This window comes from Serinus canaria, chromosome 3 (genome assembly GCF_022539315.1).
Source record: "Serinus canaria isolate serCan28SL12 chromosome 3, serCan2020, whole genome shotgun sequence".
NCBI classification, from domain to species: Eukaryota; Metazoa; Chordata; class Aves; order Passeriformes; family Fringillidae; genus Serinus; species Serinus canaria.
The window spans coordinates 36,702,168-36,718,315 of NC_066316.1; the positions used below are offsets into that span (position 1 = coordinate 36,702,168).

The 16,148-nt window shown below is 41.4% G+C and overlaps 1 protein-coding gene across 1 annotated transcript in view; it reads right to left on the minus strand.

Annotated features, from left to right (window-relative positions):
* The window catches only part of KIF26B (kinesin family member 26B), a 275,199-nt gene that overhangs the window by 188,514 nt on the left and 70,537 nt on the right, over positions 1–16,148 (minus strand). The window contains exon 3 of the mRNA XM_030236166.2: positions 261–794. Within this exon, the coding sequence (XP_030092026.2) occupies positions 261–794 (534 nt within the window). The remainder of the gene's footprint in view (positions 1–260; positions 795–16,148) is intronic.

Here is a 16,148-nt window from a genome sequence, read left to right on the forward strand (position 1 = left end):
ATTAGCTCTCTGCCGTTAAAAACAACAGCTGGGTTCTGCTATCAGTAATAGCTGAATTCATAGAATTCTCATTAATAATGCTTTTGATCTGTGTCTCCCCCAGCTCACTATCAGGGAGACTGATTTACAGCACTCCCTGTCCTAGTGCTCACTTACACAGGTGGCTCAACTCCTACCCCACAGGAGCAAACAGTGTTAGTATGCCCCTGCCAGCTTAGTGGAAAGGAAACAAGTATGTTCTGTTGCTTGAAAATACTTACTTGGTAGGGGTAGAGAGTGACTCCATTCGTTCTTGACAAAGACCAGGTGCCATCAAGGTACTGGTGGGCCTGGATAGCCACAGAGTTGAGAACATTACCATTGCTGGGGCTGGTGGCCATTTGAAAGCTGACCTTGGCTTGGTGTCCAGGAGAGCCATTTTTTTTCTCCACCCCGTTTCCAATTCCTAGACTATTGGGTTTTCCACTGTGTTTGTTGGCAACAAAGCCTGTGTAGTTAGAAGGAGCATAAGGAGCAGGCACGTATGCCCAGTCCCTGGGCTGCAGGCTGCCCATGTGCCGGGGGCTCACCAACGTGGGGACATTGGAGAGAGGCGGGGGAGAGCCTGGGGAGGCATCGTAATGTTCTGAGTTGGCAGCTTGCTCCAAGGTCAGCACCATCTGAATGGCCTCTTGCTTCAGCTGGTTCAGGTGTGTGGCACAAACATCACATCTGTTGTCCTTCTCATTCCACGCCTTACGAATGGTATTGGGAACTTGGAGCTTCTCGTGAATCACCGAAGAGAAACCTGGGTCCTGAAAATCAAACACAGAAGGGTAAGGGGGGACAGGAGAGAAATGTTTAACCACAGTCACCACAGTGAAACATTATAACTGCATTTCAAAAGCAAATTTATGAGATAAGCTTAGAATGCAAACAAAGGCCATTAGATATAGTCAACATATGCCAGCAGCAGAGCTGAACAAAACTGAGAAACTGGATTGTGTTGGAAAGGAAAAATTCTTTTACTGATAAGTGGCAAATATTATAAATCCACTGCAAGCTTCAATGCATGGCAGAGAAAAGGAATTAACCTGCTTCACACCACTGCACCTAATTTCTGGCTTGAATGAAATCTGCTCTTAGTTACATAGGTGAGATTAAGAGCAACTCCACTATAGGCAGTGGACTTGTTGCAAGGTTCACAAATCCATCTACTCATCAACCTCAGCTCTTGGTGTTCAGAAAACCCAGGAAATACTCTGCAACAAAAATTTAACACTTTAAAGACAGCAGAAAAAAAATAAAAAGTACCACCACTCTCTCAAAAATCCTTTTCAGAATTCAAAACAGATAGACAGCTGATCAAGTCATTTACCAAGAACACACTTTCCAACCCCCCCCCCCCAAAAAAAAAAAGAAAACAAACCACCTTTGTGTTAATGAAAGTTCTAGCACTATTTCTGGTATCTGCTGATAACATCAAAGTAAAAATTTCTTTAAAAAATACAACATGTATAGAGTTAATAATCTGTAAATAATTATTTTCTTGTCTAAAAGCATAGCTCAGGATGCAAAACCACATAATCAGGTTTAAAGCCTCTTGTCTCATAGCCTTACCTCATGGGTAGATATTTGAACATCAGTGGTGCTGCCCACAGGGCAAAATACACCCTGATCTGAGTGCCATCACTGAAGTGCAAACTGTGAAGCCAAACAGCAATCTTAAAGCAGGCCTGCCACCAAATTGGCCTGGTTCTTACAGTATCACACAGTTTTAGAAACAGCAATGATGTGTGGACAGAGCAAAAAGTGACAGCTATTTGATGGAAATATTTTTTGGAATTTTCACACCACTTTCCTGTGGTTTTACAGATCAAGCAGGACAGACTTCACCTGCCCCTCCCTAATTTTTAGAGACTTACTGGCGAATTTTTTTATGACTAGTCAAAAATTTTTAAAATCAAGATTATCAGAATCTCTTTCTCTTCATCTTTGTGGCTTTAACAGCTTTAGCAGCAAAATCGGAGAGTGCGTGTCTGTGTGAGGAGAAAAACCCACAAACAGACATCACTTTTATCAAGTAATTAAGTAATTTGATGAACCCCATGCATTGAGATAGACAAATTTCATGTCCTGATAGTTTGGCTGTGCTGGGAAAGTGGATAGGGGGTATAATGCAGGGAGGGAGAGAATTCATTGGTAGAGGGTCATATTCATATGATCCGTCTTTATTATAGACTCAAGCATTTTATTTTCACTGTTTAACTACCGTGAACAGCTCCTCAGCATGCAGTGATTAATTGATTCATAAATCACAGTGCCTCCTTATGCACAGCAGCAAAAGAGCAGTCCCAGCCACAGAAGCCCAGGAGAGTCATATAAGCTGATGGGAAACAACAGGAGGCTGAGGTCTGATCAAGCCTCAAGCTGGTCATTTCTATTCCACACACAAAGGGGGTCAGAGCATCAAAGTGTGTCAGGAAGGCAGGAACTGGATTCTGCACCAACCCTTCCCCATCAACCTTCAGGAAAGGGACCAGTGGAAATCAGGGGGAAAAAACAGGATGCAAAATATGTCAAATCACATTTTCCATCCCAGACCATAACTAGGTCAACAGATCACATCAGATATAGGCATGCACTCCATGATGCCAGGTGTGCCAGGAAATGATTCTCTATTTTCCCCATCATGAGCTAGACAAAGCTGCCTATATAGCTGAAGTGAGGTATGAGTCTTCTTTTCAGGCTGCTCCACGTCAGGGCAGGAAAAATCCTTGCCAGCTCTTCCTTCAGCTAGCAAGTGCCACAGAGGTGGTTGCTGTTCTTTGAAAGTTAACTTCCCCAAAGCCACTGGGCTTGGACCCAGGTAATTATACACAACATTCAGATCCAGCAGCAGCTGGAACATGGAAATTTCTGCATACTGTGATAAATATTCCAAGGAAATAAAGCCTTCTCTAACATAAGCAAATGTCAGCATGATATAAATATTCAAGTAGCACACCAACTTTAAAGAGTGCTGGACAGCAGTGAATTCAGCTTCATCTCAGTGTTAAAACAAACATCAGATCGTTCTGTGATACAACAATAAACACAGAGAGAGAGGGAGGGAGCGAAGAACGCAGACTGTTCCTCCTCAGGAGCAGAAAGAAAAAACAGGCACAACCTGAATTGATTACTCCCAAGACTGGCCCTACTAATCTATCATAATCTACTAGATGGATAGCTCAATAGTGGATCCAAATCTGCGACATGAAACAGAAAAGTCTATGGGACAGCAAATGAATTTGGATAAACTCAGCTTCCAGAAGGACATTAGTCACAGTTTGTTCTCAAAACAAAACTGATAGAGCCTAGAGAGTTTACTTCCTTATTCTGCACTAGAGAGCTCTACTATAATTTCACAGAAGTAGCTGACAGCCTTACAAAATATCTAGCAGGGAAGAGGCCACAGCTGAACAACCCCTAAACCCTTGCTCGAAGAGCAGATACACTACACTTGCTGTTTCTGTATTTTATCTGCAAGCAATCATCTGCATACATTCCCCCAGTAATGCTTATTAGTTCAATAACTAATATCTCATCCCATACAAAAGTGATTGGCAAGCCTCATTGGATAAATGCTTTGAGTCAGTTGCACAGAGCAGCAGGAGCTGAAAAAGGTTATAGTCTCCAGTGAAAGATGTGAGGTCTAAGAAACTCCACACTCCCTGGCACAGGAGCAGACTTGCTCATGAAATCTGAGGTTGACAATGAAAATACCATTTATATTTTGGCACTCATTTCCAGTCCTGATGGAAAAAAGCATAGTGACACTGAAAATTGAAACAGAACTTTAAAAATCTCAAAAGAGTTTGCTTTGAGTTCAGGGCAAAGGTTCATGATGGTTTCTCTTCTGGCTGCAATGGTTTACCCAACTTTAGTATAAACAGCATTACTGTAAACTCCTATTCCTATAATAAACAAATGAAGGCATGTAAGAGGTCTGAAAGCTTCAGGAGAAGCCACAACACAGAGCATTGCATAAATGCACGAGGCAAGCACCAAACTAAACAGAGTGCACACTGAGCTATTCTGCAAGAAGTCTTTTCACATTACCTTTGAGTCCTCAAGGTCAAGTAAACACCAAAATAGTGACTAATCTCTCATCCTTGTTCCTGAATTAAAAATCCTCATGGGAAAGAAAGAAGATGGAAGGAAATTTTGTATGTTAGAGACCTATCATAGGTGAGCTGAGGAATTCTTGTTTTACCCAGTGAAAACATACACAGAGAATGGGCACTAGTTAAGAAACACTGAAGTACACAACCAGCTCTACCAGGGTAAATGCAGTCCTGACTTCATGGGGGAGAAAGAGCTGCATGATTGCTGTATGACAAGGTAATGCAGAAGCAACCTCCACCTCTTTCAAACCCCTTCATAAATCTGCACCTTGCTGTATAGTGTTCACAGTGTTCTAACTCCATCCCTAGGAAAGCAAATGACTAAGAGAATAAATCCTTTCCTTCCTGCCACCCAGCTCAGAGCCCATCTTCCTCAAGAGAGAAAGCAAACAACCACTTCCAGCATGAAGCACCCTCTATTTCACACATACATTTACACAAACCTCACAAGGAGACACAATGAAAGCAGGACGAGCTCAGCTGGTGGACGCAGAGACAGACAAGAAATAAGATGAACAATCTGCACTTTTACATGTTACATGGAACCTAGTTGATCATAGATTCATATACAAATACCTCACAATACACATCCAACTCTTCTGCAAGCATATAGCAGGCAGATACTAATATTGGTCATACTCACTAAGAATTTTTTGTATTTTATTTGGTCAATGACAGCCTATGCAAGTTAAACATGGTAGCCTTACATCTTTACCTCAGAGAAAAATGAAATATAAAATGGATTTCAAGACCTTCTTGAACAAATTGTTTTCTTCAACACCACTATTACTAATTGCTCTTCACAGAAAGACAAAGCAGTCAATACAAACTAAATCACAGAGGCCAGCTTCTGCTTGAAGATGCTTACTGAAGACTCACGGAGTTCTTTTGTTTCTGAAGGGGTCCATGCAGAAATGACTGCTGGTATGTAATCCATCACACAAGGTAAGGGGAAAGATAGATGAAAGCAATGATCAAAGTTCTTCCCAGGAAGGAGTACGTTTTCCAGATTCTCCCAATCCACAGGCAGGGTGTAGAAGAACTAACTAAAAAACCTCATTAGGAGGGAAGCTTTACCCTGATAAAAAAAAACCCCATATTATTCTATGACTGTGCAAACATCTCTGCTCTAAACACAATGCTGTTACTCAACAGTTGGTATCTATTTAGGAAAAACGAAAAAATCTTCTCCATTCTCCTTTTTCTCTTGAGGATGTACTTTCCAGCTCAATAAAGAGATTATACTTGTAATTTACTTTTCAGAGGCACTTAGGCTATTTTCCGAGTGACTCTGCATCCTAACTTAAACGTATCCTATCATCTTCTAGGCTACATTTGAGAGATTTTCTGTTTGTAGCATTCCAGAGCCCAAACAGTTGAAAAAACAGCTCCTCATGATTATAATGGCACCATTCCTGTTAAAGCAAAAGTAAGTCCAAATATACTGAAGTCAGTGGGAGGTTTTCTTCAAATAAGCATGACAGGATAAACACTATGACTCTAAATTAGCAGCACTGCACCATCAAACTGAGCTGGGAGCTCTTGGATAAAAATCAGTTCATTCAGTAAAGATTGAATCATCTGAATTATTTCAGTTGGTAGGATCTCCGCTAGCGCAAGTGGTCGTCTGGTAAGTAAAAGCCAAGGTTGCACATGGGCCAGACCAAAGGGGCAGTAAGGTGGCCTCCCTTGTTCTTTGTTCTGTGCACAGCAACTGACACCTTCTCTGGGCAAGACCATACTCCTTATCCTCCCTGCCACAGAAGTCACCCCTCACACCCAACAGGGCACCTTCAAATAAGCCATCCATTATCACTCCCAGCTGAGCAAATGAAACCATCTCCTCGACTAGAAAAGAACATATTTCCCCCTCTCTTCCTCCTGAAACTCTCTCCTTTCCCTAGCAGCAACATTCCCTACTGTTACTCCATGTTGAGGACAGTAGAGAGAGTAGTCATAAGGAAAGCATAGCAGAATAAGCAAAAGCCTTTTTACATTAGCCTGTTTCCAGAAAGCCCTTGTAAAAGTACTCTCTTACCAACTGCAGTAAAAACCTCAGCAGTATTATTATGCCTCACCTCTTTAACTATTGCCATTCTTGTCTGTCAAACTTGAACATTCTGCTGCTGACTTGAGCCTTTCGTTTCAAAAAGGCAATGTGAGTACACCCTGTCCTACAGTCAGTATCTCCAAAACACATCTGGGAGAACAGTTCTCTTCAGAAAGAGGGGGAATTCAAAAATGAAGTCTTAATCCTGTCTGGTGTAACCCTCACAACATTTGTATTTCAAGGTGTTTTTCTTGAGCTGGCACATACAACTGACATTTGGACTTCTATAATTTAACACTTGTCAGTATTAACCAGCCACTCTGCAGCCAGAAAAATGTGTTCATTTGGTTTAGGCTGTTTTCTTATCTGAAAGAGACAGAAAGTCTGAGTAGGGCTCACCTTACAAACTCACAGCAGCAGGAAGCAAAGACAGAAAACCCTGGGAAAATAGGAGGATTAAAAATGGGACAGAAAAAGGAGGAGAAAAAAAAAAAAAGTGTTTTCTAATTGCGCCATGGACTGGCTCATGGCCCTGCTGATGGATCAGCACTGACGGACTTACAGCTGTACACATCTGGCACACAGGTGTTTGTGTTAGCATTCGATAGCCAGGCAGCAGCCAGATTTTTAATTGGGTTGGGAAGAAGAGATGAAACAGCAGCAGGAAAATCTAAATACACATTCAGTGGTGCAAATCCAAGGCTTGACCAAAGAGCTCTGCTATGCAGTTGTCTAGAGCTCTGCTATATCTCTAGCCACACCATAACAGGGTCTCCTGGAGGGAAGATTCTTCTACAGTTATGTGGCAGACAAACTGAGCTGTTGCTGAAAGGGCAGTATTTGTCAGCACCCTTTTGATAGCACAAAGAATAGAAACAAACTCAGAATTGCAGAAACCTCAATCCTTATGCTAGAAAAAGCAGCAACTCTATTCTCCCTTCTTTGCATTCTACTTTTCTGACTGGATATGGAAAGATTGCATTTGCTTTCTTAGCCACCAGAGCACACTATGAGCTTGTGCTCAACTGATTGCTCACCCTGATCCCTTGGTACTTTTGTGCATCATTGCTATAAAAAAATAGTGTCATGCCAGATGTATTTCAGAATACATCTGGCATGACATTAATACACAGGTTTTTGCTCAGGTTTCCAGTTACCTCTCAGAAGCCAGTGGTTATTGCTGCCTCTTCACACAACTGAGGTCCAGCCACAAATTTGACCCAACTATTGTCAGGATCAGATGCTTTTCATGAGCTTACAAGCTGTTAGCCTTATTAACCAAATGTTACTCTCACTCCTCACCACAGCAGCAGATATTCTACCCTTTTGCCATAAAATCCCTCTGATTCCAAAGACATTGTTCTGTGCAGTTTATATCCCTTTACCCACCCTTTCAAGGTCATCTGGGATAAGCATAAAGCATGACTGACCTATGATTACATGAGCCAGACATGCTAAAATACTGGAATAACATTAGTTTTTCTTTGATCCTTTCAAAACTTCTTATTATTAGAAGCCTTGATGAACATCTAATCAACAGATCACTCGAATCCCTCTGAGTAAGCAAGCTACAGTAGCAATTCTTGTTCTGACACACACCCAAATTTTCAAAGTTCACCTTGCTTTTTCTGAGAGGAAAGCATTAAAGTAACAAATGCCAGCACTGAGCCACTATTAACACAGTAACCAGTGACTTCTCAAAAAGCTGTCATATCTGAAGTGGGGTAACTAAATGAGAAGGTCAGGACAGTATTTGTGACATCTATATGCTTACTGTTCCCTTGATTTAAAAGAGGTTTGTGGCAAGCTAAAACCACTTGTAACTGCTTTTCAAACATAAGAATCTTATTTTAAGCAAACAATCATTAGAAATATTGTGGGGTTTATTCAATGATTTAGCAATCTCAAAAGAACTATTCAATATGTAAAATGTCGTAAACAAATCTATTCATCTTCAGCACATCTACAATTGACAGGCATCAGAGAACCAAAACCTTTTGCTCCTCTTCAGCTAACTTTTGTATGCTGCTTTTTTAAACTATTTATGCAGCTCACTTGGATGCTTTTCTCTCCTCCCTGAAGAGCATTATTAACTTGAAATTGCATGCAAGACCACTGTTTGGAAGGGAAGAAATAACAAAAAAAAGAAAAAAGTCAGTATATTGATACAGTTGTTGGTGGCTTATACAATGGGTAAAGAACTTTGCCTTTGCAAAATTTCCTTTTCATTTTGGGTTATTGTGTTCTTCTGTTTAAATCACTTGACTTTTAGGAAGAATATTACCATTCTGTCCACTTCACACTCAGGTTCCAATGAGGTGCAGCAAACCTTTCATTCATCTTGAATATGCTCTCCTCAAGCAACACTCCTTCACGTTCCCTTTTCCAGTTTCTTTTCTGCTGCTATCAGATTTCTGCCCACCTCAGCTTGACTGGAGAGGCATTGGAAATATCAAGGATCTGGAGTGATAAGAATTTAGAGCACTGCAAGTCTTAGTACAGAACTAATCATGGACAGTTAAAACCTGAAGAGTTGCAGTTTAGCAGGGCCATTTGAAATTCACACTTTTAAACTGATCTCCTTTCATATCCTTGAACATGAAAACACCAAGCAACCCAAGAAATCTTATCTTAGGAATAATTTAGTAATTTTTAGTAATTAGTAATTTTCTGCCCACTTTATTTAAATTAAATGGAGTTTATCTGCATGCCACCTAGGAAACAAGAAAAAAAATATTGTTCCTGAACACTGGGAAAGGAGATCACAAAGACAACTTCACAGTAATGATGAAGCCTCTCCCATGCACATCCACAGTTAGAAGCACATGAAAAACTGAAATGTATTTGCCTCTTCTGTTTCAGCTTTACATTAGATAGATAACATTGCTAAGAATATGTAATTTGGAAACAAGAATGAGTCTCCTCTCTGCACTGGTTCTCAAATCCTTGTACATGCAGATCATTCCAAGTTGCACAAAAGCCTGCTCTTACCACTCAGTGGCAGTCACATCTCACACTAATATTGTTGACTGGGGACTTCCATCAGCTTTTTATCTCGACTGAACTAAACAGGCAACACAATACTCACAGAGCTGTTACATGCCTTCTTTAGAAGTTTGTTTCTTCATAGGAATGCACCCAGGATCAAGCAACTAGAGATCTTGAGATTCTGAGAACTGTCCTAAGATGACTGTACAATTCTTTAGACTACAGAAGAAAAAGCCAAAATACCTGCTTGAAGCTGATGGTGAGACTGGAAGGGGATGAAGGAGTGAGAGAGAAGAAATCAAGGCAATGACCTCTGAAATAATTTTTTTCTCCTAATTTCTGACACAAGCAATTTGAAGGGGTAAACAATTGCTGACCTAGAAGGAAGATCACAACTTTCCTATCAGTGAGTTCTATGCCACCCTGCTTTCCCAAAAAACTTTATGCTATTTTGCTATGTATTTTGGATGGACAGAAGTTGCATTAGAGCATCCTGTAAGCAACACTGAGGTTTGACACCACCTGTCTGAAACATCTTCCCTGACACATACCAGGCCTGCAGTGGGCTGCTGCTTTAAGTAGTGGCCACGTACCAGTTATTGACAGGCACTTGCTCCACAGGCAGCCACAGTCCCCTGCTGTCTAGCCATACAGGCTCTCACAGTCTCACTGCCAAACCTTTCCCCCTCAGCAACATTTGGCCTGGTATCATTATCACCTCCTTCTCACCCCAAGCCATTCACCCACAGGGCTGTTCTGCTTCCTTCTGCATCAGGACTCTGCGAACTTTCATGGTGACCAAGATCAAACTACCTTTCAGTGACTCAGCCTCTTGGAAATCCCCTTTTTACCTCCGAGAGGGAAAAGCACTACCATCCTGTTCCTTTCCTGCCAGCAATACAATGGCCATGCTCCCTTCCTGGCTTGCACAGCCTTTTGGAGTCCAGCCTCAGGCTCACCAGGCTTATCAGGTGCACAGCTCCCAAAAGCAGCAGGTACCCTCCAACACTTCTCCTGCCCCTCTGCTGTGACACCACCTCACTCTGCACATGAATCCCAGCTCAGGTTAACTGACACCATACTCACCACTTTGGGTTGCATAATATCATTTGGGTTTTTTTACTAGCACTTGGGTTTGTTTTTATTGATACTGTGAACTGAGAAAAGAAAAATCCCAGTGTAACCCAGTGAAATTTAATTCTAACAGTTTTACACTATCTCAGTGTGAGTTATGTTAGCTTGTGAAAGCTCCTCAGCTGTGATGTAATACCAGACATTAACCAGATATAGTTTTGTATTTATGGTTGTACCACAATTATATTAAGACCTTGTTAATGATTTAGTTATCAAATAATTTAATTATGGTTTTGCTTAATTTCTTTTGTGCACATGAAACCACTAATAACTACAAGTCTGTGATCCCTGGAACACCTAAAATGAGGTGTAACATCAAAAACTTCTCTTTGGAAGTGAAATTCATATATGCATGTAACTTCCTTTATCACTCCTGATCTCATCATATTCTACAGATTTCTCATATACATCAGTGATGCCATTTTTATGTTTGCATAAAATGTTACATACATATGAAAAAAAAAAATGCACCAGAAAAGTTAAAATCTGCCTTTGAAGGTGTTGTGTGCCCCTAACTTCCATGCAGCCAAATCTAAAAGCATTAGAGCAGCCATGAAAGAATATTTATTCCACCTCGGATACAGGGCAAGAGGCAGGAGCACACCTCAGCTTTTCAGCTGGGAATAATTTCATGAGCAAAGTTGTTTTCAGATTTCCACTACAGTTGCAAGATCAGCTTATGTTTTATTAGCCCAGTATAAATATTTGTAATATGCCAAGGGGAAGAAAGAGAAAAAAACCAAAATCCTGAAGAAACTCACAAAAGTAACAGGACTCTGAACTACTCTCAGGGCAAACTGAGTAATTCTGTCACAACTCCCTTACAAACAGCATGAGGACAAACTGCCGTGCACGGGACACCTTTTCTCCAAGCAAAGCTCTTTTCTCCAGCCTTGGGGTAGCTGCACTGTTTAGCCATGCCAACACACATGGCAGAAAGTGTGTTATGACACACAGCCTGTTTTTCTTAAGTCTGCTGCAAACATACCTGCTAAATTTCATTACACCATGTCAGTGTGTGACTTTCTACCCAAACTATAAACTCGTGTATACTTCAGCATATGCTTCAGCTCCAATTCAGCAGAGTCTGCCTGCATCTGCTGAGGCAGGAATTGCACGGGTTTTGGTATTTTGTGCCAAGAGTAGGTGATAGAGTCTGGCTTTGAGGGGCTGGTGAGTGCAGGCAGATGTGTGGGGAAGACAAGAAGCTGTGGTCAGGATGGAAGCTGTCGGGCTGCTGAGTGTGGCTTTACATAACAAGAAGAGAGCTCCAACTCCACTCACCATGGCTTTTGCAGAACCTGCATTTGGCTGCCTCTGTGCCAAGTGATCCAGAAGGCACCTAGTACACCAGCACTGACTCAAGCTGTGTGATATAAGGTTGCCCTGAGGGAAGGTACCAGCTTGGGTCTAGAAGCTGATGAGCCCATCTTGGCTGCCAGGATTCTGGTGACGTGGGTACAGAAGAAGCCTTCATCAATCCAAAGCCAACTGAAGTAGGTATAGGGTACAATATAATCCTGTGGGCCACAGAGAGCCCCCTAAGACCACTGCTGCTTCTGAACACTCACAGCCAGAAGCAACATTTACCACTGTGCTTCTCCAGGTTGGTAAGTGCTCTATTTTAATATATTTCTTTAGAGACAGATTAGGAGGGCTTTGGAGTACAGCTAATAACCTCCTGTTATTGTCACCTATTAAAAAAGAATAACACAAACTCAAAAAGAAGGCTTTGTTTCAGTGCAGAACTGTTGGGTTTATTCAAAATTACTCACACTGTGAAACCCCAGGCTGCCACAGTCTGTAGCCCATCCTCTGCACCCTCACGAAGTTCCAAGCAATTCAAATGGTGAAGGATGCAACAGGGCTCAGCTGGAAAGAGTTCTCACCAAGGTCTCAATGAAAGCATTCACAGCTGAAGGAGGCCAAGCACTCCCCTCCCCACATACATTCACTGTGAACAGAAGCCTCAAGCCCTTGCTGAGGGACCACAGGGGACAGGCACATAATGAGCCCTCACTGCCAAACAGCTCAGTGTTGCTGGCCCCCCATGACACCAATCTACAAGTGTGGGCTAAAAACATGTCCAACCCATTCCCACCACAGCTCAAGCTCTGTCCTGATTAAGCTGACTGCTGACAAGCTCAAGAGGGGATCAGCCTCTTGACTTGTGTGGTCTGATGAAGGCTAAGATTACAAATCTTTTTTCAAATAGTCCCCAAGTGAGCCACACACACACAAAAAAAAAAAAAAAAAAAAAAAAAAAAAAGGGGGAGGGGGGAAAAAACTTCCAGTAGAGGCTGGTAACATTAGCCAGCCTTAAACAAAAATACAATGTACCTCAAGTTACAGTTTCAGATGAAAAGATCTCTAACCAGTGAGGAGCAGTATGGATTTCCAACTGCTGTAAAGATTAAAAGACAGTGATCGTGACTTGAGACTAATACAGGACTTCTTGTGCACCCAGTCACAGCATTCTCAATAGGGAAATGGGAATTACATCTGAATGAACAAAGCTAATAGTTCTAGAAACAGTCACTGCCACTATGACACTGCTCTTCCCTCTCCCCAAGGGCACCTCCCACAACTAATCTACAGAGTAACTCTCTAAATCAAGCTCCAGGCTTCCCCACTACTGGTTCAGGTCTTAGATTCAGAAATCAAACCCAATTAAAGAAAATCTAGGCATATCTTCTTAAATAAAAATAATTTACAATCAGCAAAGTAACACAATGGCCTCTTAAAGTATTTTCTATGAATTTCAGCAACTACTGATTAAATAAACACATTTTAAAATCTACATACATGCATAATTCATGCAACCTGGAAAAAAAATCTGGGTTTTGTTATTTATTGACAAACTGACATCAGGATTTAAGATTTTTTTAAAAAACTAACTAAACAAACAAACAAAAGCAGTAGTGTTAACATCGTCTGAGAAAGATGCTTCAAGGAAAACGGTCCAGGGAAGGGGGAAACAAAGAGGTTATTTTACTGGCTTAAATTTATTTTTGTCTGAATAGCTGAAAGCTACAGAAAGAAAACAATTGTGCGAAAAGTCTCCTACCACTGTATTACCTTACTTTCCTGAGTTTCATTTCCAGAGCTTGGTTCTCATTTTACTACTAGTCTCTATTTATCTGTCATATACAACTTCACTCCTCCTGATCCAGGCAGACCCAGACAGCTCCCATCCGAGATTACTCTTCTCTGAAGGAGATGAGGCACAAGCTAAGGAGCATAATGAATTAGCTAAGGACCATAATTTGAATTAGCATCAAATCCCACTACTTCTATTCCTAGTACTGGAGCAGAAGAGCTGCACTGAGATGGAAATAAGATTGAGAGGGGGCTGAAGGAGCCTGAGCAGGTCAGCAGTGATTAAAGGTGCCACTGTGGTTTTAGGCCGGATTACCAAAGCCCTATGAAGCCTTTTGCAGTCAGTTCCCCCAGCAGTGTCTGCATCCCAGACCTTGGTGCCTACAGTCCTTAGATAAACCATGAGGAGCAGCAGGGATTCCTGCACCACTCAGCAGAGAAGCCTTCTGGGGTTTAAAACCCTCATCTCCTCAGAAACTGCATTGTCCACCTTCATGCATGGCAAGACAAAACACAGTCTCTACTGTTCTTGCAGAAGGTGTGCTGCTGAGCAGCCATCTCTTGTGGCTCCAAAGTCCAGCTCACTGCAGCAGATGGGAAAAGAGAAAAGGAGAAAGAAGCAGCCACCAAGTAATTAATATACTACAAAAATTAAACAGATTGTCCATTGTCAGCCCTTCTACCTGAGTTAGAGACTGCCCTGCAATAATTCACTCTTAGTTTGTATTTACTTTTTCTTATGAGCAAATAACACAGGCAGAACAACCCTAGAATACTGGAGTACTGAAACTAGCATGAACACAAGCTGTCCCATAGGAAGAACAAACTGCATTTGCAAGGTGGAAGCTGCATGCAGGGACCTGATTCGAACATGCCAACAAGACCACTTTGGAAGCATACAGTGGCTCCACCTAGAATGTTGTAAAGTGGAGTAGATTTTTTTATGATCCATAAAAAAATTCAGTTCTGCAGATGGATATATAGTTGCACTGCACAGTCAAATTATTTGACATTTTTATTACAAATATTTTAGCTATTTTTGCAGCCATTTGTACAGTTTGATATTAATAACCAGAACTGTGGCTCCAGCTCTTAGTATCTGTCTGAACTTATTTTATCATCAACACTACACAAGCTACATATAAGGTCTTCTAGGGTTTTCCAGATGTGAAACTAGAACACTGGGAACTTTTTGTTTTATTAATGTTTACAGAGTTCCCATTGAGGACCACTGATTACCAAAGGGACTGGCAGTCTGGAGTTATTGGGAAGTTCAGCTCCCCCTCCCTCCCTTAATTTTAAATTCTTTTCGTGTTCTCAACTAAACCCTGCATTTAGTAATTTAACTTACTCTCCCAGGTTACCATCCACAGAATGTTTTCTGGCACGCTCACAAAATTTCACCAGAGACCTTTTCTGGCATCCACTTCTGTAGCATTTTCTGAATTTATTATGCAAAACTTAAGGGACATGGAAAAGGGAAGGATTACAGAGACATCAGTTGGTATCCAGTGCAAATACAACTAATGAAATCTGACACGTGTATGTATACATTCAGGGATTTTATGGCTTTTTTTAAAAAAATAAATATTGAATACACCACTTATTAAGTTCATTTTATTTCTAGGGAAAATTATACCTGCACAGCTAGAACATTCTACACCATCTTCCACAACAGATATGAACCTCTCATTCCCCACCCAACCTTCTGCCCCTGTTCCCAGCCAGGCTTTGTACGAAATTGGTTTCACACTTATACTTGGCAGCAATGCCAGACATAAGGTGTTTGCAGCCCTCTTCCACACAAACAAGCACGGAAATGCCTCTGTCCTGAACTTTGTTATGGCTAGTTTCCTCATGCCCATGTTGGTATTTTCAAAAAAATCCACACAGAAAAGTGCCTTTTCTATTTAATAGCATATAAAGTCAGCTCTTAGAGGGCAATACAGAAAGAAATCTCAAAGCTTTGAAGACAGCCTAAGTTATTTCTCTCAGAGACATTTAGAAGCGTTTTTAACTTCAAGATTAAAATTGCAACACAATGAATAAATAATTCTGACCCCTTCTTGCAAAATCAATCCCAAACAGAAATTCCAAAACCATGCACTTCATATACTGCACTTGCCCAGGTCCCCCATTCTGGCTGATCCAAGAGTACTTGTAGACTATTCAGTAAGAGAAGCAAAGAAACAGAATCACAGAACAGCTGAGTTTGGAAGGGACCCCTGGAGGTGATCTCTATACAATCTCCCTGCTCAAGTAGGACCACCTAAAACAGACTGCTGAGGACCAAGTCTGGTCCAAACAGCTTTTGAACATCTCCAATGGACTCCACAACCTCTTCGGGCACTGACTTGAGTCAGTGCTTAGTCACCTGCATGGTGAAATTGTTTTCTAATGTTCAGATGGAAGCTTCTGACATTTTTCCTCATTTCTTTTGGAGCAATCCAGATCTGAGTGGGCTATGGTACCTGGTAGAGCAGATGTTCAAGCCACCATCTGGGACATGATTGCTAGAGATTCCCCATCTTTGTACACAGCTATACACATCACAGCAACCACTTTTGAAAGTCCTTCTCCCTTACTTCCTCAAATGAGGGAATCCTCAGGCTTCCTTTACAGTGACAGAGCAGAAATCACCTACTGTACACGTACAAACTGGGCTCAGAACTCGTACGATCAAGCCTACTGTCAAGTACATTGTGGCACACTTTAAAGCAGGAGCAAACATG